Here is a 16,565-nt window from a genome sequence, read left to right on the forward strand (position 1 = left end):
ATAAATGGAAGCTGGGAAGATATATTTGGACAACTTATTTGTGGAATATTTCAGGACGCTGCCCATCTTCATACTAGAAGTTTTTTATGAGAAATGATTAAAAAAGGAGACAGTAATGGAAAACATCTAACAAGGAAAAAATAGCTCCAGTCACACCATTTTAATCTTCAGAAGACGTCACAGAAAAGAATATGTACACATTCACTGGGCACAATGTAAATAAACTTGAGCAGAGGCAACACAACTTGAGCCAAATAAAATTAATTAAAGAACATGTAAAAAAACGACAAAAATGGCCAGGGGCATCATTAGTTGTGATCTTTGCTTTTCCTTCCTCCCTCCCCCACCCCTCCCCCCGGATTGTACTCAGTTTATTTGGGTGTTTTTTGAGGGAAATGTCTGTTAGGCCAAAAAAAAGATTATTTTCAAATTTTAAAAGAAGAATCAAACCCACAAAAGGAGGTCACAGGTCTGAGCACAGATGATACTATTTCACGTTTACATAACAATTCAGTCATGTAGCTCTGCGGTCTCAGCCCCTGGGACTTAGGCAGAGTGGAGGCTAGCACTCGAGTGCTGGGCTTCCAGGCAGAAGGGCCTCAGTTCAAATCCAGTTCCAGACATTCAGTGGCTGTGCCCTTGGGAAAGTCACTGAACCTGTTCCCCCCGCTGTAAATGAGCACAATAGCATGAGCCTCTCTGGGCTGCTGTGAGGAGCACAGGAAGCATTTGTGAAGCCTGGCACCGAGAGGGTGCGATATAAATGCGAGCTATGATGTGATTATTTCCCCAGATAAGCAGCAGGGAAAGGGGAAAGCAGGGTAACAGGCGAGGAGACAGTCCATCTCCCCAGGGACGGAGGGGCGTACGGCGCATGAGGGAATGGCCCGATTTCTGTCCGATGCCAGCGGGACTCCCTCTTTCCCCTCTTCCGACCCCGTCCCGCCATCTTAGCCCGCTCGGTCCCGGAGCCTCTTTCAGAATCTGTCCCGGGACAAGGGCTCCGAAGGAACTGGGGCTGTGCCTGTGTGTGCGCCGGCTCCGGAGGAGGGACGGGTGCCCCGCCCTTCCCGCACAAGGACACGTTTGGGGGTCCAGCAGAGATCACAGCGGTAACCTGGGCAGTTTAGTTTAGCGGGGCTGGGCTGGGCTGGGCTGGGCTGGCCCAGAGCCCGGAGGAGGGGCTGGGCGGCCACAGGTGCAGCAGGACTAGGAAGCAGGAAGCGGAGGGCAGGGTCTCCAGCACACGGGACTTTCTCCTCCCAGGTAAGGCCTGGGGATTTAATTGGGGGACCAGTGGGCACTTCCCCAGGGGGGAGAGGAACAGTCTGGGCAGCTCCTGTCTGCACCCCAGGAAAGAGGGTGGAGATGGGGGGTGAGGGAGAAACTTCCTGCTGGCATTGAGGCCGGGCTAGTCAGGTAGGAAGGGTCTCCTTTGAATGCTTTGTGCCCCACCTCAGGCCAGGGCCAGAGCTGGAGGGGCCCTCAAAGACCGTGAAGCTCGGGGCAATGAGGCCACCCGGGGGCCTTTGCCCTACCCCGGCTGGCCTGGGGGGAGGGGGGAGGAGAGGGGTGATGGGCTCTTGACCGTCTGCCTGGGACGCCAGGCATCCAGGGACTCGCGGGGATGGCCCCGTCCAGCAGGGATGTGGGGACCGAGCTGGAGGAGACTGTGCAGCAACTGCTGGGCCGCCTGAAGAGCCACCGTCTGTTTCAGTCTGAGTGGGACATTGCGGCCTGTGTGGTCTTCCTCACCTTCATTGGTGAGTATGGCAATAAACAGCCTTGGGGATCGCCCCTCAGCGCTGCCTCCCAAGTTCTGAGTGACATCTTCCCTCCTGCCCCCAGGAACCGTACTGGTGCTGATGCTCCTCGTCCTCCTGCACTGCTGCTGCCGCTGCGGCTGCCATTCCTCCAGCCCCCCAAAGGTAACCCCGAGGCCCCTCCCACGGGCGGGGTGGCCCCCGGCCTCCTGTGGAGCGGCCTGCTAAAACCTTCCTCTCCTTCTTGCAGAGGAGACCCAAGGGAGTGGACAACTTAGCCCTGGAACCGTAGTCCTGCGCCTCTCGCCCTGGCCTGACCATCAGGACCAGCATCCCACAGCCCACACCATGAAGCAGCAAACATTAAAGAAGTCAGACTCCATCTCTCCAGAGCTTCTCTCAAGCCACCTCAGGCTCCCCCATCTTCCTTCCCCACCCCATACAAGCACACCAACCCCGCTTGTCCTTTCCTGGCCATCCTGGCTGGAGAAGGCTCCGCCTTAGGCCGGTGGAACACTGACAGCAAGTTAGGCCACAGGGGAAAAGAGAGCATAAAGCCAACAAAAAACAACCCTATCCCAGGGGTGCTTCTGCACATTCCCGGCAGACTTCCCCTCCCCCTCCTTCTGGCATAGGAGCGGCACTCCAAGACTAGAGGCCCCGCGCTTGGGTCTTGATTCTTTATTTCTCAGCGGATGACGATACTTTTACGGATGACGATACTTTTACAGAACAGACAGGAAGATTAGAGCCCAAACACTGCGTCCCAGGCAGCCACCCTTTACACGTATTGTCACGACTCTCGCTCTTCCCACACCCCTCCGTGCCTGTGTGCAGGGGCAGCTTTGCTGCGGAGGGAGCAGAACCAGGGCTTCTGCCTGGGCTCAAAGGTCATCCACACTCAGGAAGCTCATTCTCATTCGGGCCGGCCTTTGGGTTTCTAGTCTCCCAAGGCGCTTCCTCAGCCGTCCGTGGCGCCGGCTCCCCGCCCCTCTCAGGCCTCGAGTTCCTCCAATGTTCACTAGCATCCATGCACTTGTCCCGGGCAGAGGCTCCTCGGGTCTGGGGGCCATGAGGGAAATAAATAGCGCGCTGCCCATGCTGAACCAGCAGCATGCGGTCCCTCGTCTATGCTGCTCCCTCCAGGGCTCGCTTGTGGGGGCTGCCTCAGCCCCCTTGGGGACTGGACCACGGGCCGGGCGCCTCTTTACCGGGGGAAATCTGTCCGAGGTTCCTCTTGGTCAGAAGGGCCTGTAGCTCCAGTAGCTGGAGAAGACGGAGATCTGGGGACAGAGCAGAGCAATGACAGCGGCCTCTGCGGAGCCTCCCCGCCCCTCCGCACTGTCCTCCCTCCCTCTCAGTTCTCGGCTCCTGGCCTGAGCAGAGATCACGGGCCTGCCTGGAACCTCTGAAACAATGTCAGACAGCCCGAAGAAGCCGAGGCGGCCCAGTGAGGCGCACGAGGGTCAGGGCCGGGCGGGGGGTTAAGTGACTTGTCGAGGACCCGCCAGGACCCGCTCTTCAGAGCACACTGTACCTAAATGAAATCCGCTTTGGTCTAACTCCTGCGCTAGGAAGGACCGCCCTGGCACCCACCTTGTCCTTGAGCTGCTGGCAGAGCTGCAGGGAGACAGTGAAGAAGACGAGGGCGTCATTGAGCCAGGGAATCACGCACTCCACCTTGTGCACGTGGCTCACCTCCAATCTTTGGGCGCCCCATTCACTGCGGGCAGCACAGGGAAAGAGGAAAGAAGGGACGACAGGTGACCAGAGAGGGAGGACTTCATCTGGGACCCTGGCTGGGGGCGGAGGGCCAGCAGGCCCTGGGACGGCGCCCAGGGTCAACGGGGACAAGCGCAGGGGCCTGGGGACACTGCTCTTACCCGCCACCTCAAAACGATCACTTACAACATGGCTCCTGGGCTGTGAAGGACAGCTCCCCCCGAAGGGCGGAAGTTCTAGACAAAGCATCAGAGAAAAGGAGGGTAGCGCCAGGGCAGCCCACACCAGCAGCCGGCCAGCAGTAGGGAGCCGGGTCCCAAGTGCTCCTTACCTTGGTGGAGCTGGGCTGCAGAGGATGCAGCTGGTACACAGTCAGGCAGAGCTTGTTGAGGTTGATGTAAAAGTTCACCAGAAGGTCTGCAGGCAAAGCGGGAGCAAACATCCTCTGGGGGAATGCGGACATAGTCTCAGGTCAGATCAGCCCCTCCAGGCGGCAGAAGACAGCTTGGGGGTGGCAGAGGGAACAAGAGCCTCGCGCCCTTTGGCTGTTGGTCTTTCTTCCACCCTGCCCCCCCTGGCTCATCCCAGGCCCCAGAGAAGAGGAAATGCTCATCTTCCCAGTCACTGAGGTTCAAGAATAAGACGCCTAGAGGCAGAGCTGGGATCTGTCTCTCCACAGCAGGGATTCCTAACATGACCCTGGGCCAGCTGCTGAAATCTTCTTAGATTAGTATTTTAATAAATGCATGAAAGAGATAGGATTACAAGGAAACCTAACGCATTAGGATAGTTATTAACATGTTAATAATGATATACTCCCCTCCCCCAAACCCCAATTGCAGAACAAAGTTAGGCCAAGACCCCAGCCTGAGAATCCCTGAATGGGAAATGGACATGCAGGAAAGAGAAAGGCCCAGAATGGGGGGGGGGTGCCGGGCTGTCCTTTGCAGGCCTTCTTGGTGGGCGATCATTCAAATCTCCGTGAAAATCCCCTCCCTTCCCTGGCCACTGTTCACCTGGGAGTGACAGGGCCCCAGGGGCCAGGACTCCTACCCCAAACAAGCCATATAATAGTGTAATGACTGGCCACTGACCGTCAGGCCGCTGGAGGCAATCTCGGGCAGCGTAAGCGTAGCAGGAGTGGTGAGGCGATTTCGTGCTCGTGTTAGCTGCAGCATCACGGCATCCATTAGCTGGGGACAGACATGAAGAGTCAGAGGAGTTCCCAAAGCAGAACGGGTCAGAGCCCCAAGCTGCTGTGGGAAGGTGGAGTAAGGGCCCTTGGATTCCTTCAAGTCAGGACCACTATTTCTGTGCCGGAGGGCCAAAGTTCCTCTAGGCACTTTATGCATATTCTGAAGACTCTAATGTCTCTTTGAAGCCAGTGCCTGAACAGGGCCTCACCTTCCCTAACCAGAAGTTGCTAGTATGAACTAGGGATTCTGGGGGGACAGGATGAACTGCCTTTCCCTTGACTTTATTCCTTTTATTGCCATAATCTGAAGACAGTAAAAGGCAGTAAGTATTTTTTTTTCCTTAAAACCCTTACCTTCCGTCTTGGAGTCAATACTGTGTATTGGCTCCAAGGCAGAAGAGTGGTAAGGGCTAGGCAATGGGGGTCAAGTGACTTGCCCAGGGTCACACAGCTAGGAAGTGGCTGAGGCCAGATTTGAACCTAGGACCTCCCGTCTCTAGGACTGGCTCTTAATCCACTGAGCTACCCAGCTGCCCCCAAGGCAGTAAGTATTAAGGGGATATAGTTGATTATAAGAGTGAAAGATAACAGCCCCATTGGATCATCCAGAACCCCTTAGCCTCAATAACCTATTTCCCACTTATGAGTCCTAACTGATCAGGATCTGGGTGTTGGAGACCCAAAATTTCCCTATTCCCTGTTTGTATCATTAAAACACTCTGGAATCAGAGACCCAAAGAGTAGGAAAACCAGGGCAGTTAAGACAGTCTTTAGGATGGAAAGGACTGAGATATAAAAGGGAGCCACCATCAGGCAAGCCTTCTCCCATTCAGAATCTTTTCCTCAGAGCACTCACCTTTAGGACCTCAGCTCCTGTCTTGAACTGGTAGCTCTCATCCCGGTTGGCAAGGAGATAAATTGCTTGGCTGACATGATTCCTGGCATCCTGGATCTGAAGACACAAAGCCCACACCAACCACCCGATGTGGGTTGGAGGAAGAAATACTCTACCAGGAGTTGGCTTCCTAGTTTAGTTAACATCAGTTAGAATTGGGAGTTAACCTCAGAGCCTTCTAGGTGACTTGATGCATTGCCTTTTAAATGCAGTGCAATGTGCTCAGGGCTTACCTCCCGCTGTAATGGTTGGGTGGTGCTTCTGCTCCATTTCTTTAAACATTTCTGAGAGGATTCATGTGTAATAACATTTCTCTTTGTGTGTGGAGTACATGTATGTATATATATGCATGAGAGGAGTTTTGGGGAGCATGACGTCTCATGATTCCCAAACATGCATGTCCAACACATTCCCGAATCAAGGCACGGGTGCTGGAGGAACAGCAGCCACAGAATCCTTGCGGTCGGATTCCAGCTCCTAAGGTCCGCTGCTAGCAAGCAACCATCGTAATCTAGCACTCAGGACAACTAACCCCCAGTAAGTCTTCTCAGTTCAAATCCCTTGCTGTAGAACACCCACACCCTCTCCTGTACCGGAATACAGCCGAACAGTGTGAGGTAGACAATTACCTGCTGTAGTTTCCACTGCTTGTCTTCTCGGAATGCAAAGTGTAACAGCTGGTTATTTCTGGGCATTTTCAAATTCACATCCTGAGAATCAACAAAGAACAGCAGCAGTCAAATGGGAGATGCTTATTTATGCTAGTCTACTGTGTGTTCTCTTTCTACCTTCCACATAATCACAAGCAACAAGAGCCCTTAGGATAAGAATATCACCTGGGGCCAAGGGCAGTAAGGGCCTACTACATTCACTTTGGGCTGGATGTTTATATGGAGACCTGGGCTCCCAGGAGGATCAGAGATCCTGGGGAACAATGCTAGGCTCAGGCTCAGAGAGAGGCTCCAAAAGAGGGGACAGAAACAGGTACGGTGCTAATGATCCTGGGAGGAATATAGCAAGTAGCTAAGATTTTAACTTTTTTTGTGGGCAAAGACTGCATCATAAATCTCTTTTGTGGCTCTGTCCACTGGCCCTAGCTAACACATAGCTAGGTGGCAGGTACTTAGGAAATCATTGTTTTGATATTACTGAGATCAGGGTGAGAAGGAAAGCAAAGTTAGATAACTGGGTAACGCTAATTATCGAAACAGTGCTCCTGGTAAGAAAAATTGCAGAACCAAAAAGTCTGGTCTTTTCAGGATCTAATGACAAGGATGATATTTTCTGCTTCATTACAAGCTAGTTTCCAAGAATCTACTCCTTTAACAAGCCTTTATTTAATTCTCCCTGTTCATGGATAATGCTCTCAAGAAGCTTAATATCTAGTAAATGTGGAAAGGGCAAATATACAAATGTAGGGTCACTCAGACAAGAGGTACAATGTGCCATGGAGTTTCAGAAAGATCTCCCATAGAAAAGGTTTCACAGAGGAGGTAGGATTTGAGGTAGGCCTTGTGTGTAGGATTTCAGCAGTCAAAGATATGGGGAAGGAATTCTAATTTGAGAACATATAATCAAAAGGAAAGAGGCGGGAAAGCACAGGTTCTTCCCTTCAAAGACTCACCGCTTGGCTCAGTGCGTCCCCTTGTAGAGTCAACACGCCCTTCACCTGATCTGTGCTGTAATACATGACTGTTAGGGCAAAATCTTCTTCCTGTCAGCCCCCTCTTTAAGCCCAGAGACACCTCCCTCTGCTTTTGTGTAATCCTTGACCTTCCCTATCCCTCCTCACTTCCACCCCATATCTTAAGGCAAACACCTTCAGGATTATGGAGAAAGATTATTCTTAAGGTCTTTAGATACTTCTCCATGTAGGAATAGAAGCCTTTACAAGAACATATTTATGATTTTAGTTTGTAAAAATAGCTGTTATCTGCAACCTTCTTATATACTATATATGGATACCAAAGCTGTCAATATTTGAGATAAGATTAGACAGCAAAGAGAGTCCAATCTGGATTAGGGTAGCTCTGTTATTGACCCTCACCCTCTTGCACCTACTTTATACCCAAGGTAAAGACTGGGTGATGATACAGTAGGGTCCTCTACATTATTCCTGATCCTGTATTAGAACTGATCTTAAATCTTAGAGATGACATGCTTATCTGGAGTTAACCCCAAACTTCTTTCCCAGACTTACGTGGAACTTCCTAGGATGAAGTTCTCTTGCCTGGCTGGTCCTTCCGTTCCTGTCCCAGGCAGAGTAAATCGGTAAGAGGCTTCCTGTTGTGGAATAGAGGTGATAAGCTAAGAGAAAGTTTAAAGTTAATGTTGCCACATAGATGCAGCTCTGAGCCCAAGAGAAACTATTGCAATCAAACTTCCTTCTCAAAAGCTACCTTGAGAGACAACACAGTTAATCAAGAGGCAAAGTCAGCATATATCCAAAAATGTCTTTTCCCCAGGGCAGGTGCTCCCTGGCAATGCAAAGTTTCACAACACAGAAGTCATACTTACCCCCCAGGATCTTCCTGGGATCACTGGAATGCAGGAAGTGACCAGAGGAACACAGATTTAGTGTTGAAAGAAGACGGCTAAGTCGTGCAATGGGACTGGGGTCAGAAAGACTAGAGATCAAATGTGGTCTCAGACAATGGCTGTGTGCCTGATCCTGGGCAATTCGCTTAACCTTTGTCTGCCTCAATTTCCTCAGTGCAAAATGAGGATAATAATAATAGAACCTACCTTCCAGGGTAGCTGTGAGGATAAAATGGGCGTAAAGTTGCTTAGCAGTGCCCGACACATAGAAGGCCCTTAACAAATGCTTATTTCATTCCCAATCACCTCCCTGTTCAGACGGAGAAGGGTGAGGCCCACAGAGGTTGTGACTTGCCCACGATCCCACGGGTGTTTTACATCTGAAAACCAGGGCCTCTAATTTCAAATCCGAGCCTTTAAATTACACACTTTCTGGTTGGGTTCCAGAACTGACCAGCCATCTGAATGATCTTCAGTTCGTAGGTCTCTCCTTACCCCTTCTGGTTTCAACACAGATGGGGAGGCGGGGCAGAGCTGTGAGGGCCCGAGGAAGGATTACCTTGAGGATGTCCTGCAGCTGGCGTAGCACCGCGTGGACCTCGTCGTGAAGTAGCCACTGGAACTCCTCCTCCTACCCAAGGGAGAGTGAGATGAGCGGCGCCCTCGGGCATGCCCTCAAAGGGTATGGGTGGAGGAGGGGTGGGGACGCCTGGGCCGTTGCAGGCCTCGGGGGTTCCCAAACACAGTAGGTGCTGGCCTCTCCGCTTCGGCTGGTCCGAGATGGAGTGGGGGTGGTACGGCAGATGGAAGGAGCAAACTGGGGGCGAAATTCGCGTAGCTGTAGGGAGTCAGGGGGCGGTAGGACCTGCCCAGTCGGCCCCAGGCTCCGAGCTGGGTACACGTCCGGCTGGAGAGGGCGCCCAGGAGCGGTGCCCATTCGGGTGACTTACCAGCACCGCCCGCTCTGCCGCTGTCGCAGCCATCACGGTGGCCATCTCGGTCAACTCCGAAAACGTCGCCGCCGGCCCTTACCCAGGCCCTCAGACCCGTGGCCCCGCCTCCCACTCCGCAGTCTATAGGTTGATGGGTTCCGGGGAGCGGATAGGCGGCTTCTGGAGTTCAGCCTGCGCTCTGATAGGTAATGAAGGCTGCGATGCACAATTTCATTGGTTGGGCTGCCTTTTGCTCCCTCCTCATTTAGTTGGGCTTGCAGATAAACTGCACCGCACCCCACTCTGCTTTAATCTTGACTGGGCTTCCCTTCAGTCTTTTAGGTATCAAGTTCAGTCTTGGAAGCAGTTGGTTGGTGTATCCTCATCTCCCCATTTCTCTAATCGGACATTTCGTTTCTACTCTGCTCACGGATTAGTTTAACAGACAAGTGGAAATGGACAGGAGAGCCTTATGACATTAGATGGTTGGCTCTGTGCAGTTTCTTTTCCTTTAGCGCTCACAGGGCCTACCAGCCCCTGCAAGCCCTCCCACCTAAGATTCTCCAGCAACACAAACACATGGATTTACCAAGAAAGGTTTTATTTTCTTGCAGTAGCCTTGTTAATTGCACAAAATCATATTTTATTTTGCCATTTAAACATTATCACACAATCCTATTCTGAATGACAAACGTTAATTAAAAACAAAGCAAAAATAAAAATTCACAACCTTAATTACCTAGAGGGTTTGTCATTGAAAGGGGTAAAAGAAAACTGCTTTTCTTACAGGCTTTTCACAAATGTCACATTTTCTCTCTTAAAAAGGAGTCAAAAACAAAAGCGAAATAGCTAAAACATAAAGTCATAAAAAGGAACTTTACAGAATTGTCAACAATATTAAGACAACACTGACTAGCCAGTTTCATTACAGCATCACCCAGATCCAGAGCTTCTCCCCTCCCTCCCCCCACCCAATACTCCCTCCCACTATCCTGGCCAGAAACAGAACTGGCATGTTCAGAGACAGAGATAAGGACAGTATTGCCAGTGAAACAAACATCTGGACCAGAATTACTGCATCTTTCCTGTGTCCCCTCTCTTCTTCCACAAGTTTCATTTCTCAAACCTAGACTGTAAGAGATAAAGAGGAAAGAGGGACAAGCCTCCAGATACTGGAAAAAAAAAAACCCAAAACAACACAAAAAACAAAACCAAACTATACCCAAAGAGCTGTCACTTAACCCCCCCTCCCCCAATGAATATCGATCTTAAGTTTTATGTGACTTCAGAAAACCAACCCAAATGAAGGGGAAGGTAAGTTTAAGATTTCAGGGATGACAGTTTCTCCTTGTTCCTATGTACCATTTCAGTCCCACTCAGGTACCCTCCCCAAAGAGAATATAGGGATCTCCAAGATGGACTTGGGTTTACCTTTCTAGTCTGTCAGGACCCATCTCAGACAAAGTCTTCTCTTTCCCCAAACAGGGACTTTGTGGCCCCAGAGGCACAAAGAACATGATGCTGGCTGGAGTGCAATTACTCATTCCTTTACTAAGAACTGATCCCATGATTGGTCAGTGTTGGTTACCCAGGGCAGGGGAAACTAGGTCTGGGTCAAAGTAGGCAAAAAGACACACCCACTGTCTCTTCAAAGGCAGGGGTGGTTAGGAAGAAAAAACTGGTGGCATGCACAACAGGGCTCTCTGTATGGACATAGATGGAAGGGCCTAAAGGGAAGATCAAGAGGACTCCACAAGGAGCCAGAAGAGCATGTGACATAACGGAAACAGAAAGGAGTCAATCTTCTACACATACCTCCTCACTGCTCTCCCATTGGTGTGCTCACTCCACTCTCCCCACCCCACCCCACCCCATCCAGGCTGGAATGCAAATCCAAACACTAAATCAGATCAGTGATGGCTAAATCCCATCTATTTTATCAGATAAACCCCTTTGATTATGCTTATAAGGGCCAGGAATTCCAATTTCAGACTGGGTCTTGGCAGATGGTGGATTCTGTGATGGGATGGTGATGGTGGGGTGGGCCTGTTTTTCATTCAAACCCGAAGAAATCTTTCTAGTTCATAAAACCATGTAAGAAGGAATTTGTTTACTAGTAGTTTTCTTTAGAATGATGGTGGCTTAAACACCCAAATCTTCTCCTACTGGCTGCTTGTAGCCTGAGGTACCATGGGCCCCTTTCTGGGGTCTGTGCCACCTCACTGTCCTCCCCTCCCCCCCTGGGGGGCATGTGCTGACGTGGGAGACCTAGGTGGCCTCCTAATGGAGCAGGCTCTGTTCCCAGGGAATTCAGGGCAGCAGGATCAAAAGGAAGAGCCAATCCCAAGAGTTAACTCATTTCACAACTAGGACACTATGGAAGCTGCTTCTTACAACCCCAATGAAAGGGGAAGGGGGCAAGATGGACTCTGACCCCCTATGCTAGGAGGAACTCAGACTCTGACAAACTCAGGAAGGAGAAAGAAGCCAAGCAGATTCTGGCAGCATTGCTTCTGGGGGTGAAGGGGTGGGGCCTGTTTGAACACACAGCCACCATTCTGATCCAGGCAGCAAGTGCACAGCAGGACTGCTCATCAGTTTTCCACAATCCAATATCATCTTTCCCTACCCCCTCCCCCCTTTCCCTGAGCCCCCAGGGGAGGCCTGATGCTGCAGCTGCACTCATGGCAAATCTTTTCAAAGTCTGTGTATAAAAGGAAACGTAGAGACAGATGGACTGGTCCAGAGTTAAGTCCCAGGACCCTGACCCCATGTGAGGAATGGGGATTAGCAGGAAGATAGGGCCTTAGGGCTTAGTGTATGTAGGCTCGGTACACAGCAGACATGTCATTGTCAGACTGGTCCAGCGCCTTGGCTCGTTTATATACCTGAAATGACAAAGAGTTAGGGTTATTTTTTTGTCCCCAGAAATAAAGTCTGTGAGGAAAATACTGTATAACTGCAATCAATAAGCATCTACTGTGTAAATGACACTATGGTACGATATGGTAGCAGTTGAGTTACAGATGAATTAAAAGTCACAGGCTTACTATTTAGTTAGTGCCCCTCTTGCTTGCTCACTGTTCCAGTTCCACCTGTTGCATTTTTGTCTTACTATATTCTTTTCTGGAAATTACTTAATGGTTCTTCAAATTTTATTTAATTCCCATCCTCGAGTTTCATAATAAGGACAATCACAGGATTATATGTACCTCGTTTGCTGCAGCTGCCATAGGAGTTGGGTGGTTGACAGAATCACCTAGTGCAATGGCTAATCTGAGATCCTTCTGGATATACTTCAGGTAGAAATCAGGTTTAAAGTTCCCTTGTAGGATATCTAGAGGGAAAAAAACCCCAGGCAATAAAAAAAGCCTTATAAATCATAAAAGGAAAGAAAAGAACTATTGATTAAAAATAGCTAGAAAATACACAAAATCTAAGAAAGTATACCAGCAATTAAGTTATCTTCAACAAGGATGACTATCCCTATATCTTACACACTCCCAGAAACTTAAGAAATGTGCAGTTCCTCTAGCACAAAAGAGTACAGAATAGTCAGAGATGAGAAATCTTAGGCTTCATCCACTCAACATGATCTCAGATCTTTGTGCTTAAACTGTTGTAAAACAGGAAGGAGAAAATAACAAATAAAAGTGGACTTTACTTTGGCACTTCTGATCCAGGAAGATGCTAGCCAGCTGTCCCTGATTGAGGATGTCAAGCAATGTCTGTTGAGACTGTCCTGTCACTTGGGCCAGCGTCAGTCCTTCAGCTATGGTAGCCATGAAGCTCCCCTGGACCATATTCACAATCAACATCATTTTGGCTGCATTCCCAACTTCACCTACCCAGAGCAAAGAAACATGATCACTTCACAAAAATCTCCTTTAATGAATGGCTTTTCCCCCCTCATCTCTATTCTTATACCCATCCAATCTGGACCCACCTCTAAACCTAGGGGAGGCCCCATTCACCTGCCCTTGACAGAACTGGTTTTGACCCTCCTGGACCTTTGCATCTTCCTCCTTCCAGGCACTGAGTGTGCAAATCAAAGAAAACCTTCCCACTGGGGGACCCAGGCAGAGAGGCTGTGATTGGTGCTGTCATCAGTGTAGTCTATAGGGTATGTGGCCCAACCCAGAATCCAGGTCTGAAGTGGTAGGGCAGGCACGCAGACATGTTACCTAGAAAGAAGGAGGTCTTCCCCATTGCCTGGAAGCAGCTGCTGCAGTCTTCATATAAGCCCCTGTCTCCAGCTGCTAAGATCACCAGCATCCCGTCATTAGACAACTGCTGATTCCCTGAGACGGGGGCTTCTAGAAATCGACCGCCTCTGGACACAATCACCTGGAAAGGAAATTCACAGGTTCTGAAGGCTGTTCCTCCCACAGGTGTCCATGTAGTGTTGATGTTCTCTAGGTATAGAACACAATGGACAAGGGAAGATGGCAGAACCTACTAGAACATGTTGCTTTCCCATTCCCACCTAAGTGTAATTGTCAAATGAGCCCAGGGTTCTTCACCATCTCTTCCCATGCATGCATTTAAGAGATGGAGAGTAACTTGGCTGTCTATGCTTAGGATCACAAAGCTCAAAACCTGTGCTATAATATAAGAATGGAGGCTTGGCATGAAGAATGCTCCCCCAAAGACAAGACACTACCTTCAAGTGGAACTAACGATGAAAAGTGCTTGGACTCTGCTAATCCAAACCAATCTGTATTTATTAAAGCAACATATTTTCTGTAGGGGTAGAAATTATATGTAAACAAATATACACATGTATATATTTGATTATTTGAGGAGGAAGAGAGCACTGACAATTATGGGAATCAGGAAAGGCTTCTTATATGAGCTTATATGAGCTGAACTATGAAAGGAACTGAGGATTCTAAAAGGCAGAGGTGAAGAGGTAGTACATTCTAAACATCCCATACAAAGGCATGGAAGCGGGAGATGGAATGCTTGTATTTGGACATGAAGCAAGCAAAATGTGTGAAGGGGAGGCATGAGATGTAAAAACAGTATTACATTTGTGATAAATAGCAAGGTAAGGAGTTTGTATTTGATCCTCAAGGCAAGGAAGAGTCACTTGTGATTCTTGAGGGTTGTGAGTAAAATTGTCAGATTTGTATTTTAGGAAGATTATGTTGCCAAATTTTTGGGAGAGGGAATGGAGAAGGGACAAAGCCATAAATGATTATTTACTTTGAATTTCCCTAATGAAACTAAAGCATAGTGTGACCAAGAAGGCAGCACTGCAAACACCTCTTTTCTGCCATTTACTGCCCCTCCCAGTCCTTTCTTTCACAAGCTATGCTCAGGTAGCCATCCCTATTGTGACTTTGCCTTCAACCACCCTCCGATGGCAAGGCTTCACACAGAGGACAAGAGAAACTGTAAGGGTTGATGATCAGTCTGGACATTTCTAAACTGTTAGCCCAGATTATTTCCTGGGACAACAAAAATACTTTTTTTCTGTATTAGTAATCAGAGAAAGATAGGTTATGATGGAATGCTAGTTTTTTGTACGACCAAAGCTCTAGGCATTTAGGTAACAACTCTCCAAAAGCAGGTTAGACTTCATCATTGCTTTAACATTTCACTAAAGACAGATCAATACTCTTCAATCTTTGCTCTCTATGGATTAGTTTTTAGAATGGCCAGGTCAAAGAATGGTTAGTCCTGGTCATATACTTCATTTAGGAAGGGTGGGAGAGTTTACATTGGAATGCTACCTGGGCCAATTCAGTGACCGTGTCTGCATCCACCGTTGACATGTCTACATAGCATTTTCCAGGGCGGATCCCTTGAAGCACGCCACTAGGGCCCAGCACCAGCTGTGGGAACACAAGGGGAAAGCAATAGCCCAGGCCCTCAACAGCCTGAAGGCCTGTTTCCCTACCCCAGGCTCCCAAATCAATTTTTTTCTTTTCTTGGGAAAACCTTTACCTTCTGTCTTAAAATTCATACTACTTATTAGTTCCACAAGGGAGAAAGAAGAATGATGAAGGCTAGGCAACTGGGGTTAAGTGATTTGCCCAGGGTCATGTTTTGGAAGTATGAGGCCAGATTTGAACCCAGGATCTTGTCTCCAGGTTTGGCTCTCTATAGAACTACCTAGCTGCCTTTCAAATCAACATCCCTTCCTCCCCCAATAATATTAAAGGAAGCATCGGTAAAGTTAGATCCAGATATCAGGCTGACTAGAGCCAAGGCACTAGTTGTGGAAGATGCAGTCCACCTGAGCAATGTCTTCTTGAATGATGGTTGTACTATATTTAAACATAGTTCAGAATCATGTTATTTCCATATTACCTTCCCAGATGACTAGGAGCTAATTATTTAGTCTAAAAAGGAAGAAAAGGCTTGGTTTTACCTTTGTTTAGAGCTTGCCTTGATTTACTCAGGTCTCAATCTTAAACAGTTTAAAAGGGTGACCACTGCCATTTAAGCATATAAGAAATAAACACAAATAGCTACTGAACACAGAAAGGATCCTTTGGCATATAGCCTATAAGTATAACAAGAATGAGAGTTTAAAGAACATAAGGAAAAGCAAAGATTTTAAATAATTGCAAGGCTAGCCTTCTGGAGCTATCAGGATTTTGAAACCATTGTTTTGAGTCCAAGGAAGTTTGTTTACAAAAACATTAATTTATGCAAATCAACTTCACTGGTTAAGACTTGGAGATCTGAAATTGAATTCTTCTAGAGTTTGAAGTACACAATTTTCTGAATGGGAAAAGGTCAAGTGGCCAATCTCTCACACAAGACAGGCAACAACAAAGAGGACGAGAGGGGATCCTTACGTCCTTAGCTGCTTTGGGATCCGACACACAGGCGAAGGTGATGTCACAGGTGGAGACCACTTCAGCGGGGGTTCTTCCCAGCCGGGCCCCCTCCTGGATGAACAAATCACACTGCAAAAGTCACAGATCCAACCGTAAGGAGAAGGTAGCATATAATAAACATGCCTCTTAGGTTTTGTGGCCTCTGGTTGCCTCAGCTTATCCCCAAAAGCCCCATAAGACAGAAGACTTAAGGGTTCACTGGGTCAAAGATAGCACCTGGCAAGTAGTTGAAAACATCAATAAGGGATGGTAACTTTTGGACTAGATTATGAGTAACTGTATTCCTTTTAACTAAGTTCAATGCCTTTGTCATAATAGGTGGTTAATAAATGTTTGCTGCTATTACTGATCTACTATTAAAAAGGTGAAAAGGGGACAACTGAATTTACCTGGGCATTATTATTAGAAATGATGCCAGGGAAGCTAGTGTGAGGGATTGCAGCAAGAACCACCATGGTTCATTGTGAATGGCTCCGTAGTCCATTCTGCAGTTAGAGCAGTTTTTGAAAAGGCTCTTTCCAAGTACTGACTAATATACTGTATGAATCACAAGAAGCAAAGTACTAAACAGTCTATTTTTTGGCTTGTGGTAGAGATAGGGGAGTGTCAGAATGTATCACCCAGAAACCTAATTCTAAGGGTCCATTAAACTCAAAACACAAAAGC

The 16,565-nt window shown here is 48.4% G+C and overlaps 3 protein-coding genes across 17 annotated transcripts in view; 1 reads left to right on the forward strand and 2 right to left on the reverse strand.

Annotated features, from left to right (window-relative positions):
* Positions 1–591: 591 nt before the first annotated feature.
* SMIM22 (small integral membrane protein 22) lies at positions 592–2,145 on the forward strand. 2 transcript variants are annotated; one of them, XM_056806122.1, is made up of 4 exons: positions 592–1,266; positions 1,616–1,763; positions 1,849–1,928; positions 2,014–2,145. In XM_056806122.1, the coding sequence occupies exons 2-4, from the start codon at positions 1,628–1,630 to the stop codon at positions 2,053–2,055; spliced, it is 258 nt and encodes an 85-aa protein (XP_056662100.1). In that variant the 5' UTR covers positions 592–1,266; positions 1,616–1,627; the 3' UTR covers positions 2,056–2,145. The 2 variants fall into 2 exon arrangements, with proteins under 2 accessions (XP_056662100.1, XP_007498792.1); XM_007498730.3 differs by having other exon boundaries at positions 613–1,266; positions 1,608–1,763.
* Positions 2,146–2,429: 284 nt separating this feature from the next.
* On the reverse strand, positions 2,430–9,267 carry ROGDI (rogdi atypical leucine zipper). 2 transcript variants are annotated; one of them, XM_001367354.4, is made up of 11 exons: positions 9,064–9,267; positions 8,673–8,744; positions 7,776–7,858; positions 7,200–7,254; positions 6,205–6,285; positions 5,537–5,632; positions 4,580–4,678; positions 3,817–3,930; positions 3,672–3,721; positions 3,360–3,486; positions 2,430–3,046 (listed from the first exon to the last, which is right to left on the reverse strand). In XM_001367354.4, exons 1-11 carry the CDS (start codon positions 9,106–9,108, stop codon positions 3,005–3,007), a joined length of 864 nt encoding a protein of 287 aa, XP_001367391.1. In that variant the 5' UTR covers positions 9,109–9,267; the 3' UTR covers positions 2,430–3,004. The 2 variants fall into 2 exon arrangements, with proteins under 2 accessions (XP_001367391.1, XP_056662099.1); XM_056806121.1 differs by having other exon boundaries at positions 3,301–3,486; positions 9,064–9,206.
* A 362-nt stretch (positions 9,268–9,629) lies between these two features.
* The window catches only part of GLYR1 (glyoxylate reductase 1 homolog), a 42,044-nt gene continuing 35,108 nt past the window's right edge, over positions 9,630–16,565 (reverse strand). For 8 of the 13 annotated variants that reach the window (XM_056806119.1, XM_056806117.1, XM_007498721.3 and 5 more), the window contains exons 11-16: positions 15,858–15,968; positions 14,784–14,885; positions 13,230–13,392; positions 12,710–12,889; positions 12,258–12,382; positions 9,630–11,933 (exon numbers count right to left, since the gene is read on the reverse strand). In XM_056806119.1, coding sequence (XP_056662097.1) covers positions 11,859–11,933; positions 12,258–12,382; positions 12,710–12,889; positions 13,230–13,392; positions 14,784–14,885; positions 15,858–15,968 — 756 coding nt within the window. In that variant the 3' untranslated portion in view covers positions 9,630–11,858. Of the gene's footprint in view, positions 11,934–12,257; positions 12,383–12,709; positions 12,890–13,229; positions 13,393–14,783; positions 14,886–15,855; positions 15,969–16,565 lie in introns of all 13 variants that reach the window. The other 5 variants (XM_056806118.1, XM_007498725.3, XM_007498720.3 and 2 more) reach the window with 3 other exon arrangements.

This window comes from Monodelphis domestica, chromosome 7 (assembly GCF_027887165.1).
Source record: "Monodelphis domestica isolate mMonDom1 chromosome 7, mMonDom1.pri, whole genome shotgun sequence".
In the NCBI taxonomy this organism is placed as follows: Eukaryota; Metazoa; Chordata; class Mammalia; order Didelphimorphia; family Didelphidae; genus Monodelphis; species Monodelphis domestica.